The sequence below is a fragment of the Oenanthe melanoleuca genome, chromosome 7 (assembly GCF_029582105.1).
Source record: "Oenanthe melanoleuca isolate GR-GAL-2019-014 chromosome 7, OMel1.0, whole genome shotgun sequence".
Lineage (NCBI taxonomy): Eukaryota > Metazoa > Chordata > Aves > Passeriformes > Muscicapidae > Oenanthe > Oenanthe melanoleuca.
Window position 1 is genome coordinate 11,988,379 of NC_079341.1, and position 16,347 is coordinate 12,004,725.

A 16,347-nucleotide genomic window follows, 5' to 3' on the forward strand; every position below is an offset into this window, starting at 1 on the left:
GGGAAAGGCAGGAGGGTCCGGCAGGCACTGCCTGCGGAGCTGACCCGGGCCGGGCCGGGTCGCGGCTCGTCCGGCGCCCGCAGCCCGAGCGCGGCTCCGATCTCCGCGCACCGCGCCGCCCCTCAGCGAGCCGCGCTCTGCCACCGCCACGCGCCTCGCCGCCCCCTTATATAGCGCCCTAAAAATAGCTCGCCGCGCGCCGCCTCGCGAGCCTCGGGGAAGGGGCGGGAGCAGCGCTGCCGGCCAATCGCCGCGGGCTCTGGCGCCCCGGCCCCGCCCCCCGCGCCCCGAGCGGCGTCGCCATTGGGCCGCAGCGTGTTCAGGCGCGCGGCGGGCCCGCCTCTCCCGCCCCGCCGTTTACCCTACATGGGCACGCGCTGCCCGAGTGGGGCCGCGCGGCTGCGCGCGCGGGGGGGCCGGGCCGGGCTGGGCTGGCTGAGGGAGGGTGAGAGGGAAGCGGGGAGGGAAGCGGCGTGAGGGGGGGCGGGATGTGGGATGTGGTGTCCCGAAAATAAAGAGGGGAGGGGGCGGCGGGGAAGGCGGTCGCGAGCGCGCATGGCCGCGGCGCGGGGCTGCGCGGAGCGCGGCGGGGACGTGCCCCGGTGCGGCGGCCGCGGGGTGCTCGGTGCGCGCCGGCGCCGCTCGTCCTCCTCGGCCCGGCCCCCGAACCTCGCCGTCCCTCCGCGCTGATCCTCTTTCTCTCTCTCTCTTTTTTTAAAGTGTGACTGAAACAAAACAAAGCCAAAGGGACGCTGGATCTATCATTGGTTGATTTTCCTCCTCCTTTTTTTTTTTTTTATGACCAAAAACAACCCCCCACCCGAGCAAACAAACACACACAAAAGCAGAAAGAAAGGGTCTTGCTCAGCAGCAGCATGGATGTCTTGGCTAGTTATAGTATATTCCAGGAACTCCAGCTTGTCCACGACACCGGCTACTTCTCAGCTTTGCCATCCTTGGAGGAAAACTGGCAGCAGGTGAATCATTTAAATTACTCCTGTAAATCTCTTAAGCGCAGACAGTCGATGCATTGAGGCTGCATTTCTGACTTTATTTTATTTTTGTTCTTTAATTCAGGGTTGGGTTTTTTTTGGTGGTTCTTTTTTTTTTTTTTTTTTTTTTTTTTTTTTTTTTTTTCCTTGTGGGTAGACCTTTAAATCTCTCTATTTTTTACCGTGACAAACTGAGCAGTCCATTCAAATCTGTCTGCCTTCAGTCTTTCTGAGCACGCCTGACAGTACCTGAGATCCGGTGGCATTCTTTAGGGTTTTGTTTTTATGATGACTACTGTTTATTTTATTTTTGAGCTTAGATTTTTTTTTTGTTTTGTTCTTTTAAACAAGCCTGCTCACTTCTAGCCAGTGCTGACAACTGGCAGCTGGTGGAAATGGAATAGATCATTCTTATTTTCAGGTAATTAGTATATGTCAATAAAAATCGTAGCTTAAGTCGGAGGTGGAGGGTGGGCAGGTGTGTGGAAGCACTAGCAAAAGCTTTAAGGCTAAGTTCAGTAACTAGGAATGTGACTTACTTTTCTTTTTTTTTTTCTCCTTTTTTCCTTGGAAGATGAGTAGGAACGCACACTTCTTGCTGTCTTGAAACAATGACGCCTTAGGCTGCTTCCAGTAAACCAGTGTGTTTAGAGGCACTGTAGGGTTAATATGCAGACAGAATAAGGATAAAGATGGAAATCAAGTATTGTAAATGCATTAAAATGATGACTGGTAGCATGAATACAAGACCAAGGAGAAGAGTCTGTTACAAAGAAGAACCGTATAAAATACACTGTGAACCCAGTTGTTAACTATAAATAGTTATCAGCTCGGAAAAAGACAGCATTTCTATTTACGACCAAACCTTGTGAGACAGTCTTGTTTCTTGATGTGAGTGTCTGGCGGAGGTGATACACCAGGTGAAATTCTGGAAACTGGTGTCTCTTTAAAAGAAAAAAAAAAACATCTGCTGGTGGGTAGAAATAGTGGAGTGTGGCTGGGATGACATGTGGTGCTATTGCAGCGCACGGACCCGTGGCATTATCAGTGCGAGAATAACGAGCCACTGGATTTCATCTTGCCAGCCTTCACCTGAGCCTGGGCTAGTGTAAGGGTGTTAGGTCTCCAGTAAGTGACAGTTTTGGGATGTTCATTACATTTTTCCTTAGAAGTGCATATGGGTAGAAATGTGGATGGCAGAGCTGCTGGGGAGTACTCGGGCTGTAGCATTGTCAGCCAGCTGCACCGGGGCTGAATCTTCAAAGGTTTACCATAGTAAAATCATTTTGGCTTCAGCTTTATATGTGTGCACACAAAGCAGAGGTTTATTGTCAGCTAGAGGATGAGCACATTCAGGGTTTATTTTGCAAAATGACCAAACCAACTTTGCTTTATCCTCCAAGGGGGAGGGGATGCTTTTTGTTATTAATATTCAGCACACACATCCATGATGGTCACATCTGCTTTCCTTTTATATTTTTAACATGCTAATTAAACCGAAGAGGTTAATATTATTTAATTTTTAAAAATACTTCATGGCATCATTGTTGGATCGGTTGTATATTAGCAGCAGTCCAAACATCCAAAGCAACATAGTGTGTTGACATAGCCAGCATGCTTCAGGCAGTGCTGTGAGTGATACTCTGTCTCCTTCTGCCTTCTTTTATGTGTGGAAGAGCAGCACTTTGTTTTATACAGTAACATGTACCTACCCAATCTCACTGTTACCATTGCAGAATTTAAAGTCATACTTCTGGTTAAATCCCACTGATTCTCCAGGTATGCTTAAAAAGAGAAGCTGAAAATAATTTACTACGTTTTCCCTTATTTCCTCTCAAATCCTGCAACCAGTGCCCAATGTTTCATAATGCATCCTGTATTTACGGTTTGTTCCCCTGTTGCTGCTTGGGCTCTCCTTGCAAACAACAGGCAGCAAAACTGATGTGTCAGTGGTGGGAGCAACTGAAGCTGGCTGTGCAGAGACCACGCTGTTCACAATCTTGGCAGACCCACTGACACAGAGACCCCAATTTAATTCTTCTAAATCACTTGCAGTGTAATCAGGTCTTGGGGATTTACTTATTTTAGGCAAACTGTAGCAACTTTGAGACAAAGAATGTTTGTGTTTCTAAAGTATCCTTTAAAACTAAAGGCTATAGTTGAGTCTCGGGAAGAGAGCTGACACGGTGGTGACTGATCCTTATGGGATGTGTCAAAAGTGGGAAACAGCAGCTTTAATTTTGAGTAAAAACACTTGAACGAGTCTTGCCTCTGCTCCAATGATGCCACAGAGCTTCCAGGGTAGTGCTTCTCCCTGCAGCAAAGCAGTGCCCCAGGAGATTTCTTCAGTCTCTTAAAAAGGCAGGGATTGAGGGGGAAAATAAATGTGTGGGTTAAGAGCAAGCTTCTTTATCACGTTGTGAGCTCCAGTTTTGTGATTAGCAGCTACTAGCGCGTGGTGTGCAGAGGTTACTCAGTGCCAGGTCCTGCTCTGAGAAACGATGCTTACTGTGATACTGTGAAAGATGCACCTGCCCACTGAAAATCAGAGCGTGCCTTGGGGGGAAAGCATTGTCACAGTCCCGTCTTCCTTTTCTCCTGAGCCTGGAAAACAGTCTGGTAGCTGCTGGCTGAGGAATATACAGCTGGGCCAGTTGCTCGTATTTCGGATTGTGAAACACCCATTACTCACAGAGGGCACTGACAGCATAGGCAGGTTGCTAAATGGTTGCACACAGTCAGCTGATCTCCCAGTTTTCCTTCCCACTGCAAGAGGAACGTGAGCAAGTTTGGTATCTGCGCTTTTGACAATTAGTGTTGGAGTTGAATGAGTGCAACCCAGCAATATGTACAAAACAAACAGATTTTGTGTAGGAACAAATAGTCTTCTTTTGTGTAGGTTTCTGTTTTAGGAGGCAAAAATACAAACAAAGAAATCCTTAGTCTACCCTGGGCATAGTTTGCATTGTGGAAGTAGAAATACCTGAAGTGAAAGCTGGAAATGAACCTGTGACGTGTTTTGATTTTTTTTTAAGCATGTTGGGAAGGGAGAGCTTGATTTTTAGGCAACAAAAGCTGAGCTCCTCTCTGAGCTTTGGGTGTACTCCTTCAGGTAAAACACTTTTGAGGTCAGGAGGACTTTTCCTGGAGTGGGGACATCAGAATTTATTGAGTAATCAATAGCAGAATTTCATCAGGAGAGAAAACTTTGTTTAGCTTTTCCAGCAGTGTTGAACCTCCATGGCACTGAGGAGGGATTAGAGGAAGAGGTGGGCTGTGTGCATTGGGAAATGAGTCGCTTGCTCCAAGTCAGCTGGCTGGTACCTCGTGTTTCTGCCTGGTGCTTCATCCTGACTGATAGAACCGTCCTAGTTCTCTCTGTCCCTGTGAGCTGACTCTGCAGTTCAGGACCAGGGTGGGGGTAGATTTCAGCACCTGCTGGCTGCTGCACTTCTGCAGGAGGACCTCTGGCCACGTATGCCACTGCTCTGGGGTGGCTGTCTCATGTGGCATCCCCGAGATTGGAAGCAGATTGCTGGGAGAGGCAGCACGAGGCTGAGGAGCGCTCATTACTCTGCAGAGGAAGGAAGTGGGTAGGAGGCTGTTTTTGAGGGAGATAAGTCTGAGGAGCATAGCCTGTGCAGCTGCACATGGTCCCACTTTGTGTGCCAGGCTGCAGAGAGGGGGAGAGCAGGGCTGAGAATTTGGCAGGGATGGACATGGGGCTTCACTCTGTTCTTCGGGCTGGGCCTTTGGAATGTCATTTAGGGTGTCACTGAAAGACCAGGGTGCAGGAGGTGTCTTTTGTAATCAGATATGCCTCTTCCTAGGGGTGACATTTTAAACATCCCTATTGTCCTTCTTAGGCTCCTTGGTGGACTCAGAACTCACCATCCTATTGTGAAACAGGGGTCTGATCAGGAGACAGTTTTGGGGCTGTATTCATATTCTTGGGGAGCACAGGGCAGTCTCTAGCATGGCAGTTCCCATAATGTCAGAATATGGGAGCACAAAGACAGGTGGATGCACAGAGTCATCTGTAGCTGATGCAGCTGTATAAAAACAGCAGGGCTTAGGTGCCAAACCCTGGTTTATTCTGGAGGAGATAGCCTTTCCCACATCTGTCAGAAGGCTGCACAGGTCTAATTGGCTGACAGAAGTGGAAATGGCATTATATTGTTTGCTGATAACCATTGCCTGATAACATTTCCTTTTGCCTTGGCTGACCCAGCTGCTCTCAGCTGCAGCAAACAATGATCCTTTCAAGAAAGATGCACATTTCCTGTAAAGCATAGGATTGAGGAAGCCTTTGTTTTTCTGTTGATCCTTTTACATAGCCTTCTTTGCCTGTTTTTAATCAATTCTGCAAGCCTCAGTTTCCCTCTTTCTGAAGTGACTGCTAAGGCCTAATGGTTTTTGTGGAGCTCAGAAGGCTGAGTTTTGACTCATCCTGGAAGAGGGCTTTGAGATCCATGTGCTGTGTGAGAGCAGAGTATCCCAAGGTGACTAATCTAGCAGAATTCTTATATCTTAATGCTGGCTTTTGCTTGGCAGACGTGGTCATTTTCAGGCCTATAGGAAAAATTTTCACTCCTACTGGAAAGGAATAAATCACACTGAAGAACATTCCTGCCTCCCCATCGTCTCCATTGTTCTAGTTTAATGGCATAGTTGGCCACTACATAAACTAAACCATCTCTTTTAATATTGCTATTTCATCTTGGTTCCAGTCACAGTGTAACACATTTCTTAAGTGCTTATAGTACATCATGCCTCTTGAGAATAACTTTCAGAAATGGTTGACTTCCAAGAACAGTCACATGTGTAATGCAGTGTATTTCGCACTTTGAACGCTGCTCCATTTATACCTGCAGTCCCTCTGCTTGCTCCATGTGCTGAATGCATGCTCCTGTCACCTTGCAGAAAGAGATGGACAAAGAGAGCAAAGACAAACTTGAAACTGCTGTCTCTATTGTTGCATGATTTCTTAATTATAGAATGTATTTTAAAAGTGATTATTTCTTGGCATTCTGAAAGCATAGAGTCCTTCAATCCACGCTACAGGTCTTAAAAATAGTAGATTATGTGAATGACTTGTATCAAGGGATTTTGAAATGGAGTAAATACCTTTAAGCAATGCACAGTCATCATGTGGGTACTCACCTAGAAAATATTTTCCCTTACTTGTTTGGGATGCTTAAATCTACCCTTCCCCAAGCTCATACATTTCTGTATGTCTTACTGAATAGGCAGTGTATAAATGAAAATCATGGTACATAGATAGTCTGCAGTCTGATACTTCCATGTAGAAATGGCAGAAGGTTTTCAGTTCCAGATAGTAATTTCATATTTAAGCTCTCCAGGGTTGAGGTAAATGGTATCTCTGGATACTGTTGGGGGATTTTTTGAGGCTTTGTCAAATGATTCTTCACTGAGAAACATACAGTGTGTTATTTCTCCATTCTTAGTTAGGAAACATTATAGGGAAACAAGAAGGAAGCTGCTTCTCTTTGTAGCTGCATGTGAATGACCTTGATTGCAGTTGTCCTAATGAAACAAAGGGATTTTGCTCACTGTCTGAGCAATATCACTGTTTAGTACATTAAGCAACGGGTTAGTAGTACACCTCATCTCCTCACGTTTGTCACATTCTGCAGAGGGGAAGAAAAATTGTAGACTTTTGATCATCATGCTCAAAACCTCACTAAAAGTTATGCCCAGACATTTTAATTCATGGTGGTTTTCTTTTTTGATGCTAAACCTGAATTTTTGGAGAGTTAATAAAGGTGTTTTTAGAGTAGTGCTGAGTTCCTCTTTCTGCTTCCCTGGACTCTCAAGTGCCATTCCCTACACCATTGTCCATTGTCCATTCCCTACACCTACAATGTCCCTATCACTTCCAAACTCCTGGCAGTGCTCAGGAGCTGGGAATATCATTTTTGTGGTGTGTTTTAGACTGAGATTGCAGTAATTGCTCACCTCAATTACTGAATTTCTTCTCCCTTTTGTACTATGAGTGCCTCTGCCTTAGTCAAAATTAGTGTGGATTCACTCAAATTACAGAGTTCAGTGGATTTTGTAGCAAGCAAACAAAACAAACCTGCCAGGAAATGAGTCTTCTTCCAACATTGCCACTATGAGTTAAAAAATTGTGCCTGGTTTCCCAAGACACTGAGATTATCTTTAAAGTCACAGACCTTTCATTTTTTAAATTTGATATTCTTTATACTTTCTTTGCATCTGAGCCACTAATATTTGTTTTGTTGTCTTTTATTCTCAAAAAATCCCAAACAACCTAGGATTTCTAACTCTTACTTGATTCCAGCACCATTAAGAAAATGAAAGTACTGTGGCATTTAAAGGTGTGTACATCAGAAAAAGCTAAGGTATTGCTTTGGTCACCAGGCTGTATTTACCATTCCTGCTCTGGCAGCAGCTGGTGAGGAAGCTCAGGAGCTTGGCTGCTCAGGTTGTTAGGCTGCTTGTGAGAGTAAGCTGCCTGTGAGTTGATGTTCATGCTCAAAGATAGACATCTTGGATTTAATCAGGACCTTTGCTTCTCAGTTGTTCAGTTACAAGATGTATTGGCAGCTCTTGTGTTCTGATCTGCTGCTGTGGGGATTCCTGTTCTGGGTTTGTGGTGCTTGGGCACCACAGTGGCTGGAACAGGGTAGGGTTGTGCAGGGCCATGGGGACATGGACAGCCAGCCCCTCTGGAGCTGCAGGCTCAGATCCTGCCACACCAGCAGCCAGGACAGCTCCCAGCACAGTGTGATGTTGTCTCTGTGAAAAAATCAAAAGAAGATTCTGAAAGGTAAGCTTAAATGCCCCTTCGCAGAGGTCTGGGTTGTCTCTGTGACAACCTGTGCATGGCACTGATTTGACCCTTCTCAGATTTTTAATAGGGTTTGGAGCTGAGTGTAGGAAGGTTGGGCAGAAGGCATTTAATTTTTTTCTTTTAAAGGTTTAATATATCAGCTCTGATTTATTAAGCTGCTCTGACGTTGTTAAACCTTTTGAAGCAGGTACCCATCCACTCCCTGTTCTTGCATGTGAAGAATCCTTTCCAATACAAAGCATTTCCACTCAGTGCAACTGTGTATTCATGACATGTGTTACTTTTTGGAGAACTGTTTAGAGGTGTGTAGTGTACTGTACAACACACACCAAAGAGCCTGAGGCCTCGTTTGCATAGAGGCATTTATGTCATTTATGCTTGCTCAAGGCCCACCAACCGTACTCATTTAAGTGTCATACTGGTTTTGAACATGCTTACTGGCAATGTGTCACATGTCCTAATCCTCTTGTTATTTCCCAGCATTGTGGACCTGAGTGCAAAGCTGGAGTTTAAATCATACATGAGGTCAACAGCTCCTACTCTGCAAGGGATACAGAAGTAGACAGTGACACAGGAAAGCTTGGGAGCCAGTGTGATTTGTGGGAAAGGATGCAAAGGAGAAGGACACTGGCTTGTGAGAAGCTCTTCTGAGACATTCCAGTTAAAGTCTTGATTTACAAATCCTGCCTTTAAGCCGGTAGCCTCAGAAGGTCAGTTTTAGAGGGATGCTGACATAGGGTTGATGTTTGACAATAAGGACCTTTGTAAGGTAGCATATTCTGACAGAAACTGCAATCAATGGAAGTATCTCCACCTAGATAATCCAAAAAACCCTGCGAACAGGGTTTGTGTTTTTTGGACAGGATCATCTGGCCCACCTTCTGCCTTTGCTGCTCTGTCATTGCAGCATTCTTCTGGTACAAGTGAAGTGGCTGGGAATCACAGTGAAAATAAGTGTTTATTTAGATTGCTAAGTGAGGAAAAAGGCATGTGTCAGGACAAGTAAATTTGATTTTAAAAATGCTTTCACTCCTAATAGGCTACTATGGTGTTAGGCATTTGGTTTTAATCCTGACTCTCAAGTGGGCAAAGTCCACTTCCAAACATAAGGGAAGTTCTTGGGTTTTGAACATTTGCAATTTCTGCTGACTTGCCTTTGCTCCAGCCCAGGAGGAGAATCAGCATTGTGCTGAATTGCTCTGTGCTGGTGGGGGTGAAGTACGGGACTGCCTTTAATCGCCTGCCTTTGTTTTCCACCGGGGCTGGATGGAAAACAAAGGTTCCAGTGATCAAAGGCCGTGGTGAAAATTGTTCACTGGGTGGCAGAGTACAAGGGGGGGTGAGAGGTGCTCCTGCCTGCTTGCTTTTTACACCCAAAATGAACATCACAGCACTTAGTGTGAGACCAGATTTGAGTCACTGCGTGGCTTGATTCAAGTCTGCTCTTACAGATTACATCTTGGATGTGTGACATTTCAGTGCATAACATGTTGACTCCAAAGTGAATATATATTCCAATAAACGACTGGGCAAAAGTGTATTTCTTTTCTGAGAACATTTGGTAGAAATCTTTCAACAAGTTGTACTTCCTAGAATTTCCTGAAGGCCTGGCACTTTTCAGTTTGACAGACTTCATTTGGCTGACATCTTCCACTTCATTGTCAATTTTAGCTTTTAATTTCAGGTCTTGCACCCCTAAAAGTTGACTAATTTTTCCCAGCTATTAGCAATTTAGCTAGTTAAAGCTATCCAAACTCTCTGCATCCTGTGACTGTTGCATGTTTGGAGAACTGCATCCACAACACTACGTGATGGCGCGAGCAGTCTCTGGATACTTCTGGTTTCTTACCTGGGTGCCTGGTCTCCCTTCCTCAGGGAAGGGCCTGATGATACAAAAGATGCACAAAAGCAGTGCAGTCCCACGTGTTCCCTGTCTCCTTGCAGCTCTCTCCTCTCCTTTGCTCAGCTGCTGCCAGTGAGGTGCTGTGCCGGTTTGGAGTCAGTGCACTCACCCTGCCTTGGCACCTCTGGCTTACTGCTGGATTCTGGATCTGAGGTGCCCCACATTCCTGGGCTTAGGGTGGACTGAGTGGCTCAGGGGCATTGTTCTTTTCCTGTGGCTGTGCAGTGGTTTGAAGTGTGCCAGCCCTGCACAGAGCTTGCTGCCTGCTTCATTCTGGTGAAAAGTATTAAATGGTTCTTGTTGGCGTTTTGTTTTTTCTTTTCTTTCTTTTGGTCTTCCCTGTCAGCCTGGAAAATTTGTGCTGCTCTGAAGAAAACATTCCACTCATCTGCAACCTACTGCAGCTGCTGTGTGAGTAATTAAGTATGGAAAGGAGGAAGGCATAGGGAAGAAGAAAGATGGGATCTAGTGTTTCGTATGGAAAGCATCAGTTTCTGACACGTGGACAGTGGAGAGGCTGCATTTGCTGCACAATGGAAAATCGGTGCCAGTGGAAAAAGCTTCCCTCATTAGTGTCTAGATCAAATGGGGATGAACTTCAGTGTCTCTTGTTTTTATTTTTAAATTTGTCTGCATTTTAAGGTAATAAGGGAGAAGGAAAGAGCACTGGACTGATTTGAGTATAGTCAGTTTTGGTAAAATACTTCTTTTCTGGCTCCACCTGATGCTGCTGTCCCAGTTCATTCTGGTGGTGTCACAGTCCTCCCCCATTTGTTCATAAGCTATGCTGGCACCTCAGAGCATTTGTGATCATCTGAAGGTTGCTGTACATCAGATTCTTACCAAGGTACGTATTTCTTCTATTTGTTTTTGGGTTCTGATCTCTCAGGGTAGTGTTGAATTATGTCAATGGGCTTTCCTGCACAATTGAAGAAACTGGGAGCTTGGTTTTGGTGCTGAGAAAGGTGGTTCTGATGTCAGCAGAAGTCTCTGAGAGTTGGGGTTCTAAGAAACCTATGAAAGAGCAGGGGGTTTAAGTCAAATAGGAAGAGTAAGGCATGTTTCTGTGTGGTCAGACCAGAGGAAGAAAGCATTTAAGAGTTTTGGAGGTCTCCAGTATCTTGGAGGACAAGGCAGACTGTGACCTAGTGAAAGAGCTTGTAAGGTGCTTTTCTTTCAGGGTTGAGAATTTCAGGGTAAATGGATGCTACCTGGAGTAGTTTCCTACTTTCTAGTGCAGGGAAACAGTGTAGACTTCTCTTACTGGTACTTCTCTTGCCTCTCCTGTGTTTTTAAAGTGCAAAGAAGGATTCTTGTAGGCAGTATTTGAAAACAGAAGAACCTGGCTTCACTTGAGGAGCTTTTTTAGTGGGAACTAGTCAGTTAAGGTCAGTGGGAGCTTTGGTACTTGTTGCATTGATTACAGGTTGAAACCTTCCAAACACAGGCTAAAATACCTGTCTCCAGTGCCCCCTGGATGAAGCTGTGTCCTTGAATAAAACCTCCTCAGGATCTGGGGTGATTTGGGGCTCTAAAATGTAGTATGAGGGCCTTGGCATCACATTGTACTTCTGAATTGGCTGCAAAGCTCATGCTTTCTCTTTAGGCAGCCTTGATTTTCTGTTCACTCATGACAGTTTTCTGTTTTCTGGGAGTGATTCCTTTAGTAATCTTGCTTGGATGCTGGCAAAGAAGTTTCAGGGTGCCCAGTTGAAATATTCTTTACTGAGTGTGCCTAACTTGTCTTGGGCTTTCTGAGTTCTGGGTTTTTTTTTTTTAAACATGAATAAACCCAGTAGTTAGAGGGAGAACAGAGGAATTCCAGTGTGGAATTACTTGGTAGACAGGTGACTGTCTGGGTGACTTCCCAGCATTGTTTCTGAGTGCTGAGAAGTGAGAAGAATGCCAGTAGGTGCACAGAGCTCTACAAAGGCTGCACTGGGGTTCCTTTTTCTCACGTGAGAAGTGCATTTCTTATCAGAATAAATTTGAGGGAGAGCAAGGCAAGCAAGGTTTCTTACTCCCAAATAGCTCTAGTGTATGTGATTCTTCTGAGTGCCCTAGCTGAACCCTGAGTGGATGGTCTAGGCTGGAGGTTTCTCCTCACTGTGACTGTCTCATGTGAATTATTTCATGCAGTGAGAGCTATGCCATATGCCATTCAGTCAGTTTTGTTTGAGCAAGCTGCATCTCTGGTCAGGTGATGTTCCAATATGGTGTAAGATGGAATTTGTCTAATTTCCATCTCTTTAAGCAGAAAAGGTCAAGGAGACCTTTGGCATTCAATTCTGAATGGTTTTTCTCTTTGTAAATGGAAAGAACAGTATCCACATCACACTGGGGATTTCAGATCAGTCAGTGAGTGCAGATCTGCCAAAGTTGCAGTGAATTTACCCTGGCCCAGTGTCCACCAAGTCACTTGACACCTTTCAGGAGAACAGATCTTGTCAGGATGTGGACTAAATACCAGGATGTGGGCAGAAAACAGCACACACATGTTAATGATTTGATTAAAACATCTTGCTGCTCTATAGCTCTCATAAATGTATTTTTCACTGGTGTTGGGGAGGAGATATTCTCAAGTGCTGTAACGAGAGAATACATTTTTTAAAATGTTGCACAACAGGCCACTAAGTTGTGCTGTAGCTATATTGACTTACTCTGTTTTATAGTGAGCATGGCCTTAGGCATCCTATAAATACCATTTCTCCCCCGACCTTCAGCTAATAAATAATGGAAACTGTACAGAAAGAAATTTTCTTTCCATGAAGGAATGAGAGGTCCTGAGCTGCCCTCTATAAAACTGAGGGTAAAGCATGATTTGTTTCACTGGTTTTATAAATGAAGAAAATGTGGGTGTGGGAAGGAGCTAGAAGATGTTTCTAAGAGCTAAATGTGGCCTCCCCAACAGTGCAAGGTAGGATAATATCTGGTGTAGGCACAGCTTCCCCCAGGACAGTCATATCCATCTGTGTAATGATGACAGATGAGAGAGGTCTCTTGAAAGTCTCAATGCATGCATAGAAGGAAGGTTTCCATTCTGACTGACCCTCAGATTTTCATATCTAACTGGAAACCAACCTGAAAGCAGCTATAAATGCATGTTCACGGGAGCTCTTTGTGCACTTCAGTGAACTATGTCATCCAGAGTTGAGACTAAATTATCAGAGTGGCCTTTTTGGACATTAAAATCCACTTCTATACACAAGTCCTCTTTGAGGTCTTTTTGCTCGGTTGTAATGATGTTCAAACACTGTAGTATAAATGTGAGTCAGGAGTGGACCCTCTGTGTGCACATGTGGATGGCCAGACAGGTTTCATTTTGAGAATCTGTCACATGTGTACTGTGTGTCAGGTTGGAAATGCATCTCAGAGAGACCAGGTTCATGGAAGTGGGGTCTTCCCCCCCTGGCTGGAATCCAGCGTGCGTTTGTGTCTTGTTGTGCCATGTTAAGTTATGTCATGGGGAAAAGCACACATTTGCACTGCAGCTTGGTCTCTAGGGTTAGAGAAGGGTCAGAGAAGAGCTTGTGTTCAGCAAGTGGGTTTTACTGACTAATTTTGAAGGCAAATGAGATTCAAGAGCAGGGTGCACATGATGAAAAGCGTATTTGGTCTCTGTCTTCATTCAGCAGTAATAAACTGCATATAAGCAGAAACAAACAAGCAAATTCTGGAAATTGGCACTGTTAGAGCATGAAATTCTGCCCAGGTGCCATTTCTTAATGTAAGCCTCAGTTGTGCTTTCCGGTGTCCTTTGAAATCCACCTGGTGTGAAGCCTTGTATTCCTTGGAAGCCTGTGCTAAAACCTAATTTAGGGGAGGAATATCTAACAGACTGCTGTCTTTTGGTGCCCAAGTCTTCTCCTTTCCATATTGTCTCTGTTCTCCATGGGCAAGTCCGTTGCTTTGTTTAGATTCACCATGTTCATTGTTGCACAAAGTTGTGATGCTTTTCCCCATCTTCATCCATATTACCTATTTAATGGATTTTTAAAATCTAAATATGAAATGAGACCCCTGCTCATTGACTGGAGATTACAACTCTGCCTGCAGAACAGATGTGATAAATAGTAATAAAGGTGCATGTCCCTCTGAGTTTTGTCATACTTTCCATCTCTCTGTTCTCTCCAGTTTTCCTGTGTATCAGATGCTTTGAATTTGTCCTCGAAGCTATATTTGTCTTCTCTGTGTCTTATCTGTTCTAGGACTCTTGTCAGCCTTACTGGATCTCTGCTTTGTGCTAGGTGTGCATGTTGTGTTGCTGTTTCTTGTATAAATGCATTAATTTGTGTTTTTCCAAATTCAGTCTCAAGGATTTATTTCCTGCCACTATGTGGTTTTCTTTATAAACTGCCTCTTTCTGTTGGCATCACAGAAAAATGTAGCATTTCCTCTTTAAGTCCTGTTCCCTGCTTTTCTTCACAATCAGAGCTTTTTATGAGCTTCCTTAGTTTTCCAATTTGTTTTTATTAAGCATGTTTTTATAACAAGGGCTGTGATCCATCAGAGTAAAGGGAAACAAAAAATTGATGCCAAATTTGTGTTTGTTTGTTTAATGAAACAGACTTTAAATGGGATGAAGTCAAATTGGTGTTGATGACTTGATGGTAGCTGGTTCTAAGTGCTGGCTTTTGACAGTGAGTCATGGAAGATCTCGGCATTTCAAAGAGCCTAAAAGCACAGATATAACAGTGGGGTGGTATTAGCGTTGGGAAAAGCTGTTAGGGCTGCTGTGCATTGTTGACCTTCGTTTGGGAAAAAGTATCTATATGTTGGTTAGTTAGTTAAATACCACTGGCTTTGTGGTTGATGGATGTGAAACAGTGTTTAACCTGGACCATAGTTAAAGAGTAAAGCCCCCACCCCCCTCCCAGCACACCTCCACCCTTCTCTTCACAGAATCACAGAGTGAGTAAGATTGGAAGGGACCACAGTCTGTCATCTGGTTTAATCCAGGGTCATCCTGGAGCACATTGCACAGAATTGTGTCCAGGTGGTTCTTGCATATCTCCAGTGAGGGAGACTCTACAACCTTGAGCTCCCTCAGCCTTTCCTCATAACAGAGATGCTCCAGTTCCTTACTCATCTCTGTTGGCATCCTCTGGACTCGCTCCAGGAGCTCCATGTCTCTCTTGTGCTGGGGAGCCCAGAACTGGACACAGTACTCCAGATGTGCCTCACCAGGGCTGAGCAGAGGGGCAGAATCAGCTCCCTGACCTGCTGGCAATGCTCTTCCTGGTGCACCCCAGGATCCCATTGGCCTTCTTGGCCACAGGGGCACACTGATGGCTCATGGACAACTTACTGTCCACCAGGACCCCCAGGTCATTCTCTGCAGAGCTGCTCCAGCAGCACTCCCCAGCCTGTGCTGGTGCATGGGGTTGTTTCTCCCCAGGTGCAGGACCCTGCATTTGCCTTTGTTGAAATTCTGATTGTTCTTCACTGCCCACCCCTCCAGCCTACAGAGGTCCTTCCAAGGGCTGCACAGCTCTTCAGAAAAGGAGTTGCTTCAATGTGGGCAGGGAGCAGCCTGCCTGAAATGCTGTGTGTTCAGTAGTGGGGTCCCACTAATGTCCCTCTGGAAGTTCCCCCAGTATACTTCTATCCACTGTAGTGGCCTTGAGCAGTGTGGCTCCCTGCACCCTGGCCATGCAGCTTAAAAGAGGATTTGCCAAAACCTGCCTTATGCGAGGCAGAGGAGCCTGCCTGAGCCAGGGGAGGGATAGAAGGGGGACACATGAACCTCAGCTGCTCTGGGCTGTGAGGTGCTCTCCATTTGCTTGTTGGGACACTCTGGACTCCGGGCCTTCCTGCTGTGTTTGTCCACTGTTCTGCTTAACCATCTCTGCTCCTTTGAGTCAGCTTGGGCTGCCCACATGACAAAGAAATACTTTCCTGGTGTTTCAGAAGATGGGTGATTCCCTTTCCTTCCTGACCGGAGGGAAGCTGCTGACTTCATGCAGGGTCTACTGGGGTTATAACAAAACAGTGGGACCTCATCAAATAGCAGTGAGGCACACAGCTGGCTGCAGGTTCTAGCTTGGTTCTGCCTCTGTGAAAACTTCTCTCTGAAACTGTGAACTATTTCCCCTTTATTCAGAAAGCTCTTAAGTTGTGGGTATCTTTGAGGGATTTTTGTGTGAAACATGAGGGTTGTAAAAAAACAGGTCCTAAACCATGTGCCATTGCTAATGATTCTGCAGATCAGCATGTAAAAAGAAAAATGTTTTAACAGAAATTGAGGAGTGAAAACAAAGGACCTGCTACAATGAGACATCATGTGGCACCATCCTTATGACTTGATCATGTGTTTGCACTGGTCTGCATCCTGGGTGTATTTTTTCATCCAATGACTTCCTGAAAGAGTTGAATATGCAAAAAATTCACTGTCCTCCCAGATGCTAATCAGAACAAAAGTTGAAGTTCAGAAATAAAATATGAATGACAAAATTGTGGGAAAGCAGTACTCTCTGCCTACCTCTTACTTCAGCGCCAGAACTGTGCTGGCAAGTTTGAGCAGTCTGTAGCAGCAAAAATCCTTAGCAGTACCCCAATAAGTTGGAGAACCTGACACCTACAGTCTTGGAAGCAAAACTTGCAAGTTGTCTTTT

At 45.0% G+C, this 16,347-nt stretch overlaps 1 protein-coding gene across 1 annotated transcript in view; it reads left to right on the forward strand.

The window, feature by feature from the left end:
• The first annotated feature begins 360 nt into the window (after window positions 1-360).
• Window positions 361-16,347, forward strand: part of KLF7 (KLF transcription factor 7) — a 57,957-nt gene continuing 41,970 nt past the window's right edge. The window contains exons 1-2 of the mRNA XM_056496627.1: window positions 361-445; window positions 721-977. Coding sequence (XP_056352602.1) covers window positions 876-977 — 102 coding nt within the window. The 5' untranslated portion in view covers window positions 361-445; window positions 721-875. The remainder of the gene's footprint in view (window positions 446-720; window positions 978-16,347) is intronic.